The sequence below is a fragment of the Aphelocoma coerulescens genome, chromosome 1A, assembly GCF_041296385.1.
Source record: "Aphelocoma coerulescens isolate FSJ_1873_10779 chromosome 1A, UR_Acoe_1.0, whole genome shotgun sequence".
NCBI lineage: Eukaryota > Metazoa > Chordata > Aves > Passeriformes > Corvidae > Aphelocoma > Aphelocoma coerulescens.
In genome coordinates, this window is record NC_091014.1 from 2,345,406 (window position 1) to 2,362,211 (window position 16,806).

General features: G+C 47.0%; 1 protein-coding gene across 1 annotated transcript in view; it reads right to left on the minus strand.

The window, feature by feature from the left end:
• The window catches only part of NET1 (neuroepithelial cell transforming 1), a 47,646-nt gene extending 32,230 nt beyond the window's left edge, over window positions 1–15,416 (minus strand). The window contains exon 1 of the mRNA XM_069034071.1: window positions 15,281–15,416. Within this exon, the coding sequence (XP_068890172.1) occupies window positions 15,281–15,387 (107 nt within the window). The 5' untranslated portion in view covers window positions 15,388–15,416. The remainder of the gene's footprint in view (window positions 1–15,280) is intronic.
• Window positions 15,417–16,806: the final 1,390 nt, after the last annotated feature.

A 16,806-nucleotide genomic window follows, 5' to 3' on the forward strand; every position in this document is an offset into this window, starting at 1 on the left:
AGCTCCCCTTTTCCAGCGTGTGGCCAGGCTGGGGCTCATCTCATCTGTCACCCCCGGCTGGGAGCAGCTGTCCAGGCTCCCCTGTCACTCCTGCAGGGATGGTGACACCTCCAGCCAAGCATTTGGAGCTGCCCTGAGGCGCCTCTCTTGCTGCAGGGGCTATAAAGGAACCCTGGGTGAGGCTCAGATTTAAGCAATCGGCTTTTAGGTGAAATTAATCTTGCTTTTGGAGACAGCAGCTCCTGAAATTTCTAGACATAAGGTTCATAAATACATGTTTGCCTCACTTGCTCGTGTCATCCTAGCTGGACATTGATAGCAGGTACTTGTAAAGGCTTAGAATAAAGCCTGACTAAAGATTGCTCGAAATAGTTCCCAAGCTCTTCAGCAATTTTGGTCCCAAGGTCAGGAGGGAGTTCTGTGGTCCAGAAAAGCCACCAGCAGCACAAATCAAATCAAATCAAATCAAAAAAAATAAAAATCAAAGCCAATTTATCACTGCAGAGATGTTAGAAAGTGCCATGAAGGAAGGTTTAGGAATCTGGAGGGTATCCAAGGAGGAAAGAGAAAGGAAGCAAATGTTGTCAACAGAAATCCCTGCAGGAAAGTGCTGTCCCATAGAGACTGGATTTGGAGATAAGGCATCTTCATGGGGTTTTTATGGAGCAAAGTGAAGCTCTCTGGATGCTTTAATGAACCACTGACCCTTTCAGATTAACTTTACCTGACTTTTTTCATTCCCACAAAATCAGGCTCTCCAGGGCTCCATGTGAACGTTTGAATTTCCGAACATTTCCAGCCAGGGAGCAAAAGGCTCCGAGTTCAGCTGGAATCAGTGGGATTTAAACATCCCTGAGTGTCACCCCCGTGAGCCCCTTCCCCTGTAATCCCTATTTTGAGCATTCCCTGGGGAGAGTGGTCTGGCCAGAGGAATTCCAAGTGCCCAGAAGCTCTGGGAGCGAGCTCCACAGCCCTGCCAGCCGAGGAAGACCACGCTGCTTCAAATCCAGACAACTATTTTGAGCTCTTGTGGGAACCAAGCTCGATCCAATAAATATCAGGAGTTATCACAAGAGAACCCACAGGAAAACACACACTGAGTGCTGACAGACACAAACTTTCCCCTTTTTTCACTCGGATTTGAAATAATCCGAGGCAGCATTTTTCCTACTGCTCTGCAGAAGCCATAAAATTCTGTGGGACTGAGGTGGGGGAGGTCAAATCCTTTTCTCCTGCCCATTTCAATGGTGGGAACACCCTGAAGAAACAACTGAGCTGCAGGACTCCTGCCAAAAGCTGTCCTGGTGCAAGGTCTGTGTGGGATCAGGATGAGACTAGACAAAGATTGGAAAAGGGGATACAGTTGATAAAGGTGTCAGATAAAGCTGAAAACTCCAAAAGTGGTGGAGACTGGGACAGTGCAGGAAAAAGGAGCCTCGTACACGTCAGCCTTGTCCTGTTTAGCACCCAAATCAATGTTGGGAATGGCACCTGGAGCAGAGGGAGCCTTGTTCTTAGGGAATTTCACCTCCCTGGCTTCAGCAGGGCTATAAAAAGCTGCCCTGCCTTGCAGGCTGAGGGGATTAGCACTTATCCCACAGGAGAAAAAAGAAACGGGGCCAGGGGTAGATTTGGGCAGGAGAAGCAGTCTGGGAATGAGGAATGAGAAAACGGAGCTGTAAGGAAAGGAGAAAAGGAGAAAAAGAATAATCAGAAAAGAGCAGGGAGGCAGGAAATGGCTGCAGGGTGGAGCTGGGGAATGTAATGTCTGCACAATTTAAGGGGAAAATGGAAGAGAAACAGGCCTGGGTGGGTGGTAAAGCAGCACCGAGTGACTTCATATTTTAAATATTTAAACATTACAAGGAGCTGAAGGTGTACTTTGCTCTCACAAAAGAGTTTGTTTAATGCTTTTACTTTTCGAGGCACAGTCCCTTTCAGTCTTGCCTTGCTGAATGCAAAAAAAGTAAACACATTTTGAGCTGATAGGCCAGGCAGTGCTGGCAGCAGCACCAAAGTGACCTGGGCTCAGGTGACACAGGCCAGGGGCCACCCCAGGAGAGCTCATTTGCCCCAGCAGGGTTTGCTTTGTTTGATTTATTCATTTAAAGCACTTGTGCTGTGCACCTTGTGCCAAGGCAAGATAACTGCTCCCTCTCTCCAGGCTGTTTTAACCTTGATCCACCTCCCTTCTCCAGGAGTTTGGAGACTGCAGATTCCTGGATTCTCTTCTCCTGCAGCACTTCAGCTTTGAACTTTGGGAGAGCTTCAGCCAAAGGTGTTGGGATCTGTGTCTGAGCTAAAGCTGCAGTCACAGAACTCCAAAATAAAGCCCCATCAGTGTTTTATGGCCCTCCCTGCCCCTGTGTGTGTGCTTGGATACCTCCTGATGGTCCTGTTGAGAGCCTCCTCTCCTTCCTGATGGGAAAGCAAGAGAGGAAAACCAACTCTCCAAGGATTTGATTCAAGTCCTGGATGACATTTTCCAGTCTGAGATTCTTTTCCCCCAGTCTGGCCAATTTGCACATGGATGGTGGTAGGGATCAGCTTTGACTCAGGCTAGAAGCCAAATTCTCATTGTGGGGATGAAAATCTTGGATATTATTTGGTTATCTGCCCATGGAGGTTTTGGAGGCAGGAGCACATAAGGGACAAAGAAAATAAAGGCCTGCAAAGAGGAAAAAAAAGAGCTTGAAACTCAGACAAAACAAGAGCAAAGGATTAAGAAATCCCGGAAAATGCAGCAGACGAGGAACTGCTGCCTCCAGGGAGAATTTTATGGAGCCTGGCAGGGAAAAGCAGCTCAGGGGCCAAGGCAGACAGATGAGAAAACATGAGGAAAAAAGGAGGAGAGTTCAGAGCCTCTCATCTCTTTCCATGGGAGAAGTATAAATACACCTGAAGTTTGTTTGCAGAGAGCAATAAAGAAGTTTTAATAAAAGCCTTCTAGTAATTTCCAGTTCTTACAACAAACAAACAAACAAACAAACAAACCACCCCCCACACAAAATAAATCTCCCAGTGCAGGGAGAAACAGCAGCTTTTTTTATTTAGAGAGGAGAAAGTCTGCTAGATATGGCCACAGGAAAAGCATTATTAAATCTGCCTCAGCTCAAGCAGTGATTACTCACGTTCAGGACAACATTCCTGGCCAGTTAGTAGGAAAATTAATCTGTCTGTTCTAAAGATTATTCACGGAACAATTCCTGACACTAACAAAGTGGATTTAAGTTGCAGAACAACCTCAAAGCTGCCCCCTGATGTGGATGACTGACAGTGCAACAGCCCCACTGCGTGTGAGTGCAGCGTGCAAGGAGATAATCAGCACCAAATCCAAAGGAACGATCTAAAAAGCCGAGAGGGAGACCCAGGAATCAGCTGGAACAACAACAGCAACACAAAACCTTACACATGTAAAGCCGGTTGGGAAAACAGGGCTTGATTCAGAGATAAAACCATTGCACTGTCAACATTGGCGATCTCAGCACTGCGCTGCAGCCAGCAGCACCTTCCCCAAGCTGATAACAACACCGACTCCTTTTCCCGATCCAAATCCCCCAGGGAACGGGAGGTGACACCAACGGCAGCTGCAGCCTCGGAGGGGGTGGCCAGAGGTTGGGCTGGGCTGTGGTTTCAGGGATTGTGCTGGAAGTCAGCACTTGGCCTTGGTTTCGAGCTGAGTTTGGAGCTCTGGAATCAGCAATATCCAAGGAATACAGCAATATCCAAGGTCGCTGCTGCCAGGATCACTGGGCAAAGTGCAAAGTTCCATGGAACAAAGAGCAAGGTCATTTGTGAAGGAATTGGGAGTGCAGGTCATTAATTAATTAATGCTTTGTAGTGCTGTGGGTAAAGTTTTTCAACCAGTTCAGAATAAAATGGTTTGGGTTGGAAGGGATCTTAAAAAATTCCTCCAGTGCCACCCCCTGCCATGGGCAGGGACACCTCCCACTATCCCAGGTTGCTCCAAGCCCCAATGTCCCACCTGGCCTTGGACATTCCAGGGATCCAGGGGCAGCCACAGCTGCTCTGGGCAAAGGGAAGAGGAGTTTAAGGGACTCATGAACACAACTGGCATTAAAAAAATCCCCCCCCCCCCAGGAATGAAATCATTCAGACTCACTGTAAAACCTCTTGTGCAGAGGTTTAAACTGAGCCAAGCTCTGTAACTGATCCTTCTCCCTGAGCCAGACATGGAGCAGTTCCAAAGTCTGAAGACCTTTCTGGGTGTGTGGGAGGGAAATCAGTTTAATTGCACCTTTATGTAATCAACTTTTGTGGTCTCTCTGATGCTGAGGATTCACAGATTCGGGGCTCTCAGAAACCACCCAGACAACTTTGCACAAGAGCTTTTAAGTGAAGACACAGGTGATGAACACTCCCAGCCCACCCACGTGCTGAGAGCCCGGAGCATCCTGGACACCTTCACCTGCTTTGCTTCCCTGCTCCCTCGTTTTGGGGTTTTTTTCCCCTCCCCAAGTGACCTTGGAGTTGAAAAGGTTCAGGAAAGGGACATGGCAGCAGCCAGTGTGGCATGGAAGGAGATTTAGACCAGATTGGACAGGGCTTGGAGCAACCTGGGATTGTGGAAGGTGTCCCATGGTAGGGGGTGGAATGAGATGAGCTTTAGGGTCCTTTCCAACCCAAATCCTTCTCTGATTCCATAGATATTACTTAAAAGGAAAAAAAGTCACCTTGAAGTACTGAAGGAATTACTTCCTTTCAACCTTGCTGCATTTGACTCAGTAAAACGGAATTAATCCCAACGGATCAATTATTGTAAATATGAAGCTCCAAGCAGGAGTGAAATTCCAACTCTGAGGTTGTGTCCTGGGCTGGAACTGAAAGGAAAAGCTCTGATTCCCAATCCAGTGGTGACACCTAGAGGGAAAGGAAGGATTTCACTGCCTGCGTGGCAGCTCCCAAAGGGAATAAAAGGGGAATTGTAAAGCTGTGCCTGAGCCAGAAGTGGCTCTGGAGTCCTTTAGTTCATCCTCTGGAGTTCCCTCACGAGGACACAGCAAGGAGAAAGTGCTCCAGGAAAAAACAGAGGGGAAAAGGGAGAAGCCTGAGCCTCTTCCCAAGGGTGCTGGGAGGCCTCTGCCTTCCCATGAACTCCTGCAGGATGAGTGGGACACAAACCTTGGAACCTCTGGAATAACGCCCAGGAAGGGGAATCTTGTTTAAACCTTTCCCATTAAACCTCCCCTGCATTCCCCACACTCAAGGATGGATCTCCACGTGGCTTTTGGGGGTTTTTAAACTTCTCTCCCAGCTTTGCACAGCATGGAGGAACCACCTCAGCCATGGAGACATCAGAGAGAGACTCCAAGCCCATCCCAACTCCACAGGAATCCAGCCTGGTGCTGTTTATCCTTGGAATTGCCTGCTAAAACCTGCAGGAAAACTTTGCCTGGAGTTGTTCCTACTACTCCACACAAGGTGGGGCCCAGCTGGATTTGCAATTCCAACGATATTTTTGGCTCGATGCCTTTTTATTTTGTTGTTGTTTGCTGTTCTGTCTGGGTTTTCTTTGGCTTCACCAAAATAAAGGCTGAGAATAAAGGGGAGCAGAGAACCACCCAAATGGGGCAGGGGTGGTGCTTGGAGGACTTCTAAATGTGTTTTATACCCATTTTCAGAGCCTAAATCCTTCTTTTCAGAACTCCTTGACAAGCACAGGGTGCTGCTGAAGGAGAAAGAAATCTCCTTGTCCACCTGGGATCCATCCAAAGTCTGAGAGTCAGGTCTGGAATGATCTGGGTTGGGTTTTTTTCCCCCTCACTCTTAAAATTACTGGGAGAGCCTCACCTCAGTTTAATTTCTGGGCACACTTCAAAGTAACCCGAAATAAAACTGCTGTGATCAAACCTTGCCTTCCTGTCCAGTCGCAGCTAAAGCTGAAGCTTTGGGCAGATAATTAATCCCAATTATGGCAGCACCTTTAATGAGCTGCTTCCCTCCTCACCAGGATGTGGGAAGTGTGGGACCACCGCAGTTAAAGAGATTTCCTGGCATTCCAGGTGTGGAGAAACCCTGGAATTATTTCTGTTTCTCACAGCAAAGGGCTGAAGTTCCCCAGCTGAACCAACCAAGCAGCGAATTTGAAGTTAAAAGAAGAAGGAATGGATTTAGACATGGAAATATTCCATGGAACTGCAGCTGCTTTCCAGGAAATTTGTATAAAAATATGGGAAGAGAAAAGCTGGGAAGAAAGGGGATGGGCAGTTAAGAGGACAAACTCGCTGACCTTTTAAAAACTGACCCTTCCTTCCCAGTCCTGTTATCCCAATAATTTCTGGGAATAATTCTTGCTTCCATATATTATTGCCTTATCTCTGTTTTCCTTTCTTGGGCATTTGGAAATTTTCCTTCAATTTTTGTGGTTTGGTGCTCCCCAGATCCCAAATTTCCTGCTGTTCTTCTCAGGTGAGAGCAGCGAGGCAGAAATGAAAGTGTGAAATACTCTGTCAGGAAAGGAAAAGGGAAAAAAAACCCCAGAAAATGCAAAAAGTGATGGAAGTCAAATAGGGGTAAAGTTTTTCCAGCATCCAGAGGGGAAATCCTTGCAAATCAGCCAAGATGGGAACATCCCATGGCAGTCAAATTGCCTGGCACTTGAAATCAATCCAGTTTACAGTAAATAGTGGAATATTCTGGTAAAATCAGGGCATTTACCGGGAATTTTGCCAGCAGTGCCAGTGAGTTTTACCTACACTTTGCTTTTATATCTCAGTTCTGTTTTAAAAGTTTTTTTTTTTTTGGTGAAAAACCCACCAAGAAAAGAAATACAAATTGGGAAATGAAATAGTAACAGAAACTTCTGAGTACAAAATTGAGAAATTGGGTGGTTCCAGATTTATAAATGTAAGATTTCAACTCTGTTTTTTTACCAAGATTCCTCCCTTATTCCTGAATTTCCAGTCATTGGCTCCCAAATTTATTCCCACAGACAGCACCATCCACTAGAACTGCCAAGAGATACCACTGCCACCATTATCATCTCACACAATATATAAATGAATATATATTTTAAATTAATTACTCCCAACTCTTTCTCCAAGTCTCCAGCAAAGATGAGCCCTTATTGAGGGGCTTATTAATTTAGTTATTATTACTTATTAAATATTTATTTAATTTAGAAATCGAAATTTTATTTATAAAAATCAATAAATAATAAAAATAAATAATAAAACCAATTACATTTATTATATAAAAATTATTTACATTTATAAAAATGTATTTGAAAATGTATTTATAAAAATGTATTAAATAATTTAAAATTTATTTATAAAAATGTATGTTAAAATTTTAAAAATTATTAATAAAAATATGTTTGAAATTTAGAAATTATTAATAAAAATTTATTTTAAAATTTTAAAATTATTTATAAAATTTTATTTAAAATTTAAAAATTTATTTTAAGTTTTAATATTTATTTATAAAAATTTATTTAATTTATAAAATTAAGTCAGGCAAGGACTGAGGAAATATTTCTTTTCAGGCAATAAAACTTATCCTTCTTATCCCAAATATTTTAAAAGACGATATTGGTGAAACAACCCCCTCTAATATTAAAAAAAAGCAAAATTGAAGTAAAACATCACCCTCCTGAGGACACGAGGAAGATCAAGAGGAATTTTGCATTTCTCTTGTCCTTGTGTTAAAGAAACTGCCCCTGGGAAGTGGAAGGGAAGCTTGGCAGATTTATTATTTCATAGGAGCTGCAGGGAATTTTAGAGCTGGGAATCCGCTTTGGATTTCTGGAAAATGGTCATTTGCTCACATCCTGTTCCCAAAAATTAAATCTGGAGGAAGAAGGAATATTTTGAAATCCTATAGCTTGGGTTTTTACTTGGCATAACTTTGGGGGGACAAAGAAAAGTGAAACCTGAAGAAGTTAAGGAGAAACTTGCTAACCCAAGCCCAAGTGAAGGTCAGGGGTGATGTCAGGTGGGAACGGAGCATTGCTCAGGGAGAAGTTCTGCCCTGGCCAGAGCAGCAGGATTTTAGGGATTGGGTGTTTTTCCTTGGCTTTTCCCTGCAAAAGCAGCAAGGCCCATTCCATAAAGCTCTTGTGCACCCATTCCATAGGAACAGGAATAATGGGAATATTGAAGGTATAAAGCTCTGACATGGGAAAAGTGTGACCCAGCAGCAGAAGCTGCAGTTGTCCCACAGGTTTTCCAGCGGTGGAACAGCAGCACAATCTTGTGCTTTTCCCATCATGCCAAACAAAGTGTGGAATTCCTCCTCCTCTCTTGCCACCCTTTATTTCTCCCCCGTGTTCCCTTCACAAAGGGTGAAGTCACCACGCTGCGGTGACTCTGCTGTCTCCAAAATAACCCCAATTCCACTCCCCTGTGCAGGAGGTCACCCACTGCAGCCTCTCCCTGACAGGCAATTCCACAGGTTAACAACAATCCTGCCCTTTCCTGCCAAATCCGGGGCTCCATAAATCAGCTCCAGGGAGAGCAGAAGGGTTGGAGGCTGGCACTTCTCAACCCCTCAGAAATTTGCTCAGCTGTGTTTACCAGAATTGGTTTGCCCTCCTTATGTGTTGATCCAGGGGGAGTTTAAACCTCTTCAAAGAGGGCAAATGACAGGAATTAATGGAATATTTAAAATTCCAAGCAGTTCCAAGGCTTTTGTGAAGTCAAGGAAGCAGTCACACATTCAGGCTAGACCAGAGCAGGATCCTGATGATGTGAAATGCTCTCTCCACATTCCCAGATGGTTAAAACTCAATTTTTACAATTCCTTTTTATCCAGTAGGGAGATGAGTGCAGGGCTGTCATTTCTGGAGTAGAGGAAAGGATTAAATAAAAAAAACCAGGTACTTGGCAGGAAAAGATGGAGCCTTGAAACTCAGCTCCTGGTTTGGTTAAGCCAGGCCTGCCTCTCTGGTTTATTCCTGATTTAAAAGTCAGGAAAACCTCCTGCATGCTTCCTTGGCAAACCATACACAAAATAATTCCTACTCCTCCCTAGAACAGATATTTTCTGCACCCTCCAGACAACGTGGGAGGATCCCTGGATATTCTCTCACTTTCCTGATTGCAGGGAAATGATTCCCATCATTTGGAATCAGCCAGTTCTCCTGGATTATGAGGATGAGCTGCTTTTCCTTGGCTTTTCCCTGCAAAAGCAGCAAGGCCCAGGCCATAAAGCTCCTGTGCACATGGGAATCGTTTTGTGAGACCATTGATTTTCATCTCTTTCCACGGCAAATTCCAGGAGATTTGAGATCAGAACCAGCAGCTGTCAGACTTGTTCAGAGGACCTGGGAATGTGTTTAGGCTGGGAGAGCATGAGGAAAACCTTTGGTAGGCTCTGTTTTGGGAACACCTCTGAGCTCCATTCCTGTCCAAGCACAAGTTTTTATATCATTTGTTGGTTTGGAAAGAATATTTTAACAATCTGCCTCAGACACCAGGAGAGCAATACCCAGCTCTGCTGCAAGTATTTTGATGAAGGAATTTTTTATTAATAACTATTGCAGCTCCTCACAAGAAAAATGAGGAAAAAATCTTCTCTGGGTTTTTATTTCACGGGATAAAAAAAAGCACTGAAGGGCTCATTCTTATCATCAAGGGACCATTTTTACAGGAGAGATGCTCTCCTTATTTTTTGACATCCCAAATTCATCCCCTTTTTGAGGTTTTATCTGAAGGGCCCATTCTGCAAAGCACCTGTGACTGAAAATATTAATTAAAGCAGCACAAACTGGGCTTAAGATACTGGATGTTGAGGGTAATGATTTGTGAGGGAAGATAATTATTTGCTAAGTGTAGCTTGACTTCTGTTTTACAAGACAATAATGAGCAGTCTATCATCAGCATGAAGTAATTAAAAGCCTGGTGTTGAGACAATCAACATTCACACCCAGGGATGTCGAGTGCTGAAAGGTTTTAATCGCTGGCTGCTGGCACTTGCCGTGGAGGTTGGGAAAGCTGCAGCAGGGTTTAAAAATAACGAGATTTTACAGGTATTTTCTTCCTCCCACCCTCATCTCATCTTTCCTATGAGAAAATTCATTGTTTTCCAGCATCTCCAAGCAATGAGAATGGAAGAGATTCCATAGGCACTACCAGCTTTTCCTAGAGATCCTTGTTCAGAGGCCACCAGAAGGACATGAAATTATACTTCAGCTTGGTTTGTTAATTCTGCCTGTGTTTTAACACACTTCACACGCCTAACAAAACCCAGGAATTATTTCCAGAGCTGCTCACACCTTCTTTGTCCCTTGGAGAAAAATACCAGGTACGAGACAGTTCTGCACCAAGAATTGTGAAAAGGTGCTCAGGAGTTCAGTAAAACCAGGATTTCATTCCAGTTAATAGGATTTTAATAAACCCTGGCACTCAAAACGTAGGGAAGGAGACAAGTGACCTTAAAATGTTTCATTGAACATCTATAGCACTAGAAAATGTCACAAGATCACAGCCAAATCCGCTCAGTTTTAGGGATAATTTCTTCCCAGCCCTCTTCCAGTTGCTGGAACATTGTGGAATTCCTGTGCCAAGGACAGCTGAGGAGAAGCCCAAGGAACAAGTGGGGTTTTAACCCCTAAAAAAACAAACACTTATTCGACTTTTTAAAAAATATTCCTAAAGTATCAATAGTCTTTTGCAGTATTTTCAGGCCAAAATATGGATTTATAATTTGGGATACTCTGGTCTCCTGGAATTGTTTGAGGCCTCTGGAAGGACAACTGCCTGCAGTGCTTGTGTATAAACCTGACACGCAGAGCCAGACACTCACAAGCTGCTTTTGGAAAAAAACCACCCCACTGGTAATTGGAGTCTCTGGACATTTCCTGCAAGCTTGGAGCTTCCAATTATGCTCAAATGATGCATTTTAATAACCACCTTCTTCAGGGGAGGAAAAGTTTCCATTTGGGTGAACTTTGAAGTGATAATGGCAAGGAAAAGTGGGTGTTTGTACTCTTCATTAGGCTCTCAGCAGCCCTAGAAAGTCTGCTGGAACAGAGCTTTAATCCCAGCCAAGATCAAGAGCAAACAAACATTCACTGCAGAAAAGCCGTAATTAGGGAGAAGAAAGGCAAGAGAAGCATCAGCATCAAAAGCACTTGGCCCTCACAGCAGTGTTGGGTCAGCGGCCAACAAACAACTGCCTTTAATGGGATAAATGTGGAAAGGGAATAAATCAAAGCCAATTGAATTTATTGCAGATTGTGCAGGTGATCAGGGAAGATTTTTAAATATATTTAATTATATAATTCAGGAAGGACTCTTTCTCTTGAGATGCCTCTTTAAAGCCAGTCCTGCTCCTGAGTGGACAACAAATTCCTTGCTGCTGCTGCTCCAGAAACAAAGCTCTCCCTGACAAAGCTCCTGCACGGGTTGGGAAGGGTTTTGTTTCACATTAAACCTCGCAGGGTCTGCAGGCTGCCACCAAAAAATTCCAGCTTTCTCCCTTCCTCATCCCTGCAAGCCTTATCCAGCAATCCCACAGCCACAGGAAAAGGTGGAAGAGTTAAATTTGACTTTTTTATAGGTTCAAAAGCAAGGAAACTCCCCAGTTCCCCCTGCAGCCACAGTGGGGCTGGAGGGTTTGGGGACCCCACGGCCCACCTTGGGCAGCAGTTCAAGGATGAGAATCTGGGAGAAAAATCCATCCCCTCTTTTCTCCTGCTCCTTTGGCAGCCTCGTGCTTGATCCCACCAGGAGGAGCTGCCTGGCCTGGCCCTCTCAGCTCCCCCCTTCATAAATGAGCATCTTCTCCACCTCCCACCCTACTGTGCCTACATAAAACCACTTATAACCCTTCTATCCAAAGCCAGACAGTTCACTGGGATTAATCTCATCGGAGTAACTACTGAGTTGATGTTTGCAGGTGTCAGAGAGAGCAGTTGGCTCTGGAGAGAGATAAAAAACAACTTTATGAGCTCCAGGTCTGCCTGGGGTTGGAGGGTTCCTTTTCCCAGCTGGAAGGAGCTATTCTCCAGGCAAAATGCAAGTGGGGGTCAGACAAAGTGTCTGGAGAGAGGCCTCAGCTTTATTTCCACATTTTACCCCAGAAGGGAGCCCTGGGCTCTGGCTTCACCTCCAGATTAGATAAACCGGGAAGTTGGGAATGAGATTAGAGAGCAAACAAACAAATCCCAAAACAAAGGGTATTTTATCTGTCCCAGATAAAGTTTTTTGTCATTTTTTTTGGTCATATCCTTGCAGCCAGAGATGGAGGGGGGACAAGGTTGAGAGAAAAACACTCATCCACTCATGCTGCCAGATTCTGGGAAAAATTCTGGAAAAAGAGGGAATGTCTCCTTGGGAAAGCCATTCCTTATTTTCCCTTCAGCACTGCCGACTCTGCAGGTTCCTCTCCTTCACCAGAGCAATTACCTCTCACTTTTCTACCTGAAACCCGATGCAAGAGCTGCAGGTGCATTGCCGGGGGGGAAAGGGATAAATAGAAAATTAGAAGATGTGCAAACCATCCCCAGCTGAGGGCAAACATGCCCTGTTCAGAACTGGGTGAAGTCACCGTCTCCAGCACGCTCTCAACCATCTCCTCCCTTTTTAGACACCACAGACAAGAGGCTGCCTACAAATACCCTGCCCTAAGCACAGCCCTTCCCACCTCCCTCTCTCTGGGGGAAGCGTCAGGAATCCTCCAGCAGCATCACAGGAGTGAAATTTGATGCTTTGTGTGCAAGTCAAAGTAACACTTAAAAATACCCCACTGAAGCAGCAGATTCGAGACGCTCAGGAATGTTGTAGCCCTGAGAATGCAAGGGTACAACAGCAAGAGGACAAGGCTAATAAAGGGGATTACCTCGCCCTCCAACACTGCTGGATGGATTTGGGGAATCCAGAGGCTCCCAGGGCTCTGGTTGTGCCTCGACTGAGATTTGACCAAACTCAGGCTGCCCAAATCCAGTGTCAGGTTACAGGGCTGGGGACAAAAGCTCCTTCATGGATGTGTGCACACACACTCACAGCGCTGAGGCAAATGAACAGGGGACTGAGGTCATTTGTTGTGCATATATTGAATATATTTATGGCTTAGCAGGGAGTGGAGCCCTTTGCTTAAATCCCAGTCAGACCCTTGAACATAAGGCACAGATTTTGCACATTTGGCTAAAGTTTAAAATCCAACTGCTTCCAGGTTTTGGTCTATATTTTTAATTAAAAAAAAAAACAAACCAAAAACCAAACCCAACAAAAACCCACACCCTCTGTCTCAGTTTGCCACTTCCCCAACAGCTGCAAGGATTAAACAGTTTCAGTTCTGTTATTGGTGGTTTGCAGCAGGAAGGTTGGGGAAGCAAGCAGCTCAAATGATGCCAGTTGGGATTTGTGAGATCCCATCTGGATACTGGGAGCAGCTCTGGGCTTCCCAGCACGAGGAAAAACAACTGGAACAAAAAGATGCCCAGGATTAATAAAGGGACTGAGAGCAGAGGTCTCAGCCTGGGTGAGGTAAAAAGGGATTTAAGTAAGGTAAAAACAGATTTTAGTGCTGTCTACACCATCTAAAAAGGCGCTAAAACCAGAAACAGACCCTTCCACATGCACAAGCTGCAGCATGGAAATTTTCCAGTAAATACAAGGACAAACTTTCCCCACCAGTGAGGGTGGTCAAGCTGTGAGAGGTAAGAAAATCCCTGTCCTTGGAGGTTTTTAGAGCTCACCCAGCCAATGCCAACCTGACCTAAATTTGAAGTTGGGCTGGAGACCTCCCAGAGTTGCTGCCAGTTAAACTTTATTATTATTCTAAACAAGCTTCACGCAGCAGCATCTCAAGCCTCTGCATCACCAGACCACAGAGGTGCTGAGCTGGCATCACCTTGCTGGTGAGTGTCCAGATGAAGGGCTAAAACCTGTAATTCTTATCTGCATAAATTCCTGCCTGAGCTTCATCCCAAATTTCCTTGGCCTCTACCACACAAACAAGCCTCACACAGCAATGCTCGACCATTCCAAACCACCAAGGCCCTCAATTAGGCTCTGCTTTTCAAGTATGCTAATTAGGGAGCTACAGTTTGATTTTTCAGGAGCACATTTCTATAAAAACATGTATTTTTCAAAGCCTGTTAAACCGTTCTGCCACCCAGAACTCACACAATGCCTGCAAGAACCCAAACTCATCAATGTTTACTTTGCTTTCATTGCCTAATTAAGAACATCCACTGCAGCCCCTGGGGAATTTCTCCGGCGTTTCAAAACAAGGGACTGCTCCACTCACCTTCCTCTCGCTCATTTCCATGGAAAAATGAGGCTGGAGGAAGAGCAGGAGCATCTCTCACCTCTCCAAGCCAAGCTGGGATGCAAAGGCTGATCCCTGACCGCACCCAGGAGTAAATTTCTGTCCAAATACAGCATCTGGAGGTAGAAACTCTCTGTGCTGAGGTAACTAAAGCCACTTTTGTCTGATATAAGCAGTTTCTACATCACCTGCACGCTTGGAGAAGTCATTTCTTAACCCTAGGGGCAGCAGAAAACCCAAACTTCTGCTGATCTGGCTTTGCCAAATCTGAGTCAGCAGGGGATGGGTCACTCAGGGGTCAGCTGCTGATAAACACACCCAGGTAACATTTTGGGGTCAACATAGATAAGCTGAACTTCAGGGTAAATTATTTCCTGAGTTTCTTTCAGGGTGTGACCTTGGGAAAAGTCTCCCAAGTTTGATACATCAGAATAACAGTAACAGACATCTCACACAGGGGTTTAAAAATCAGAATAAAGGCAGGGCTGATGCTGAGGCGGACCTTATGCCCAGGAGAGGGAGATGATCCCGTGCCCTGGCACAGGGTGCCCAGAGAAGCTGTGGCTGCCCCTGGATCCCTGGAAGTGTCCAAGGCCAGTTTGGAGCACCCCGGGATAGTGGAAGGTGTCCCTGCCCATGGCAGGGGTGACACTGGATGATCCTTAAGAGCCATTCCAACCCTTTAAAATTCCGTGATAGGAGCAGCTACAACCCCTCTTCATTAGGGGACAGGCAGGGAAAGCTGTTGTAGCCTGAGGAAAGAAGCGTCCATCTCATGAGGCAGAAAGGCAAATGATTCTCCCACAGCCCCCAGGAGAGGAATTCCCCTTAGGAGATGGGATGAGGGTCCCGTCCAGCGGACAGGAGGGAATTTCCCTGGAAAATCCCCTCAAAACCAGCCGAGGGCTCCCTTCACAAGGCAGTAAGGAAGCTGAAGGGACCCTCCTTACACAGGAGACCGGCGGGGTCTCCTCTGAGGGCACACACGCTCCGCGGGCCACCCTCAGCCCCTCACGGGAGGACGCGGGGGGATCGCGACTCCTACCGGCTGCAGGAGGCGGCCACACCGGGGGTTCCACCCGCCGAGGGCGAGATGCTGGCCCTGCTCCGTCTCCGCCCGGGGGGTCTCTGGCCCAGGGGCTCTGCCTCCATGGGGATGGGGACTGGGAACGGGGCTGGCAGCGGCGGCGGCGGCAGCGCCTCAGCCCGGGGAGAAATGGCGGCGGCGGCGGTTTGAAAATGGCGGCGGTGGCGGCGGCGGCCAATCAGGAGCCGCGGGGGCGTGGCCAGAGGGCGGCCAGGGCTGTGAGGGAGGCGGGGGGCGCAGCGCCCCCTGGCGGAGCGCGCAGTGCGAGCGCCCCCGCTGTGGGGAAACTGAGGCACAGGGAGAGCAGCGCCCTCCGCATCCCGGCATTCCAGGGAATCGCAGGGTTACTGAGGCTGGAAGAGACCTCTGAGACCATCGAGTCCAACCTGTGGCCGAGCACCACCTTGTCAACCAGACCTGAGCACTGAGATCCATGTCCAGTCGTTCCTTAAACATCTCCGGGGATGGTGAGTCCACCACTGCCCTGGGCAGCCGCTTCCAATGTCTAATCACCCTTTCCTTGGAGGAATTTTCCCTATATCCACCCTGCCCCTCCCCTGGCCCAGCCTGAGGCCGTTCCCTCTCTCCTGTCCCTGTTCCCTGGCAGCAGAGCCCGACCCCCCCGGCTGCCCCCTCCTGTCAGGGACTTGTGCAGAGCCACAAGGTCCCCCCTGAGCCTCCTTTGCTCCAGCCTGAGCCCCTTTCCCAGCTCCCTCAGCCACTCCTGGGGCTCCAGACCCTTTCCCAGCTCCCTCAGGAATTCTCCAGCCCTTTCCCAGTTCCCTCAGCCACTCCAGCCCCTTCCCAGCTCCATTCCATTCCCTGCACACGCTCCAGCCCCTCCATGTCCTTCCTGAGCTGAGGAGCCCAGAACCGGACACAGCACTCGAGGTGTGGCCTCAGCAGTGCCCAGCACAGCGGCAGAATCACTTCCCCAATCCTGCTGGCCACTCTATCCCTGGTAAAATCCAGCTGCCATCGGCCTCCTGCCCACCTGGGCACACCTGGATTCAGGTCCTTTCCCAGCTTTGCAGCCCCTCTGCCCCCAGCCTGGAGCATTCCATGGGGTTGTTGTGGTCAAAGTGTAGAACCCAGCACTTGGTCTTGTTGAACCTCCAATCCATCCATTCCCGCCTCCTTCCGTGATCATCACCTGAGGGAACGGCTGGAGCTGTGCCAGGCGAGGTTTAGGCTGGATTTTAGGAAAAGTTTCTTCCCGCAGAGGCTGCTGGGGCACTGAGCAGGCTCCCCAGGGAATGGGTGCATTCCCAAGGCTGCTCCGGGAGCGTTTGGACAACACCCGCAGACACAGCGTGGGATTTTGGAGTGTCTGTGCAGGAATTGGACTGGATGATCCTTGTGGGCCCTTCCAGCTCAGGATATTCTGTGATCCTTCCCTGTTCCATCCTTCCCTTCAGCCTTTTCTCCTTCCTGAGCACGAGTCCAGCACCCCACAGCCCCGGCAAGGGGAGCAACAGACTCAC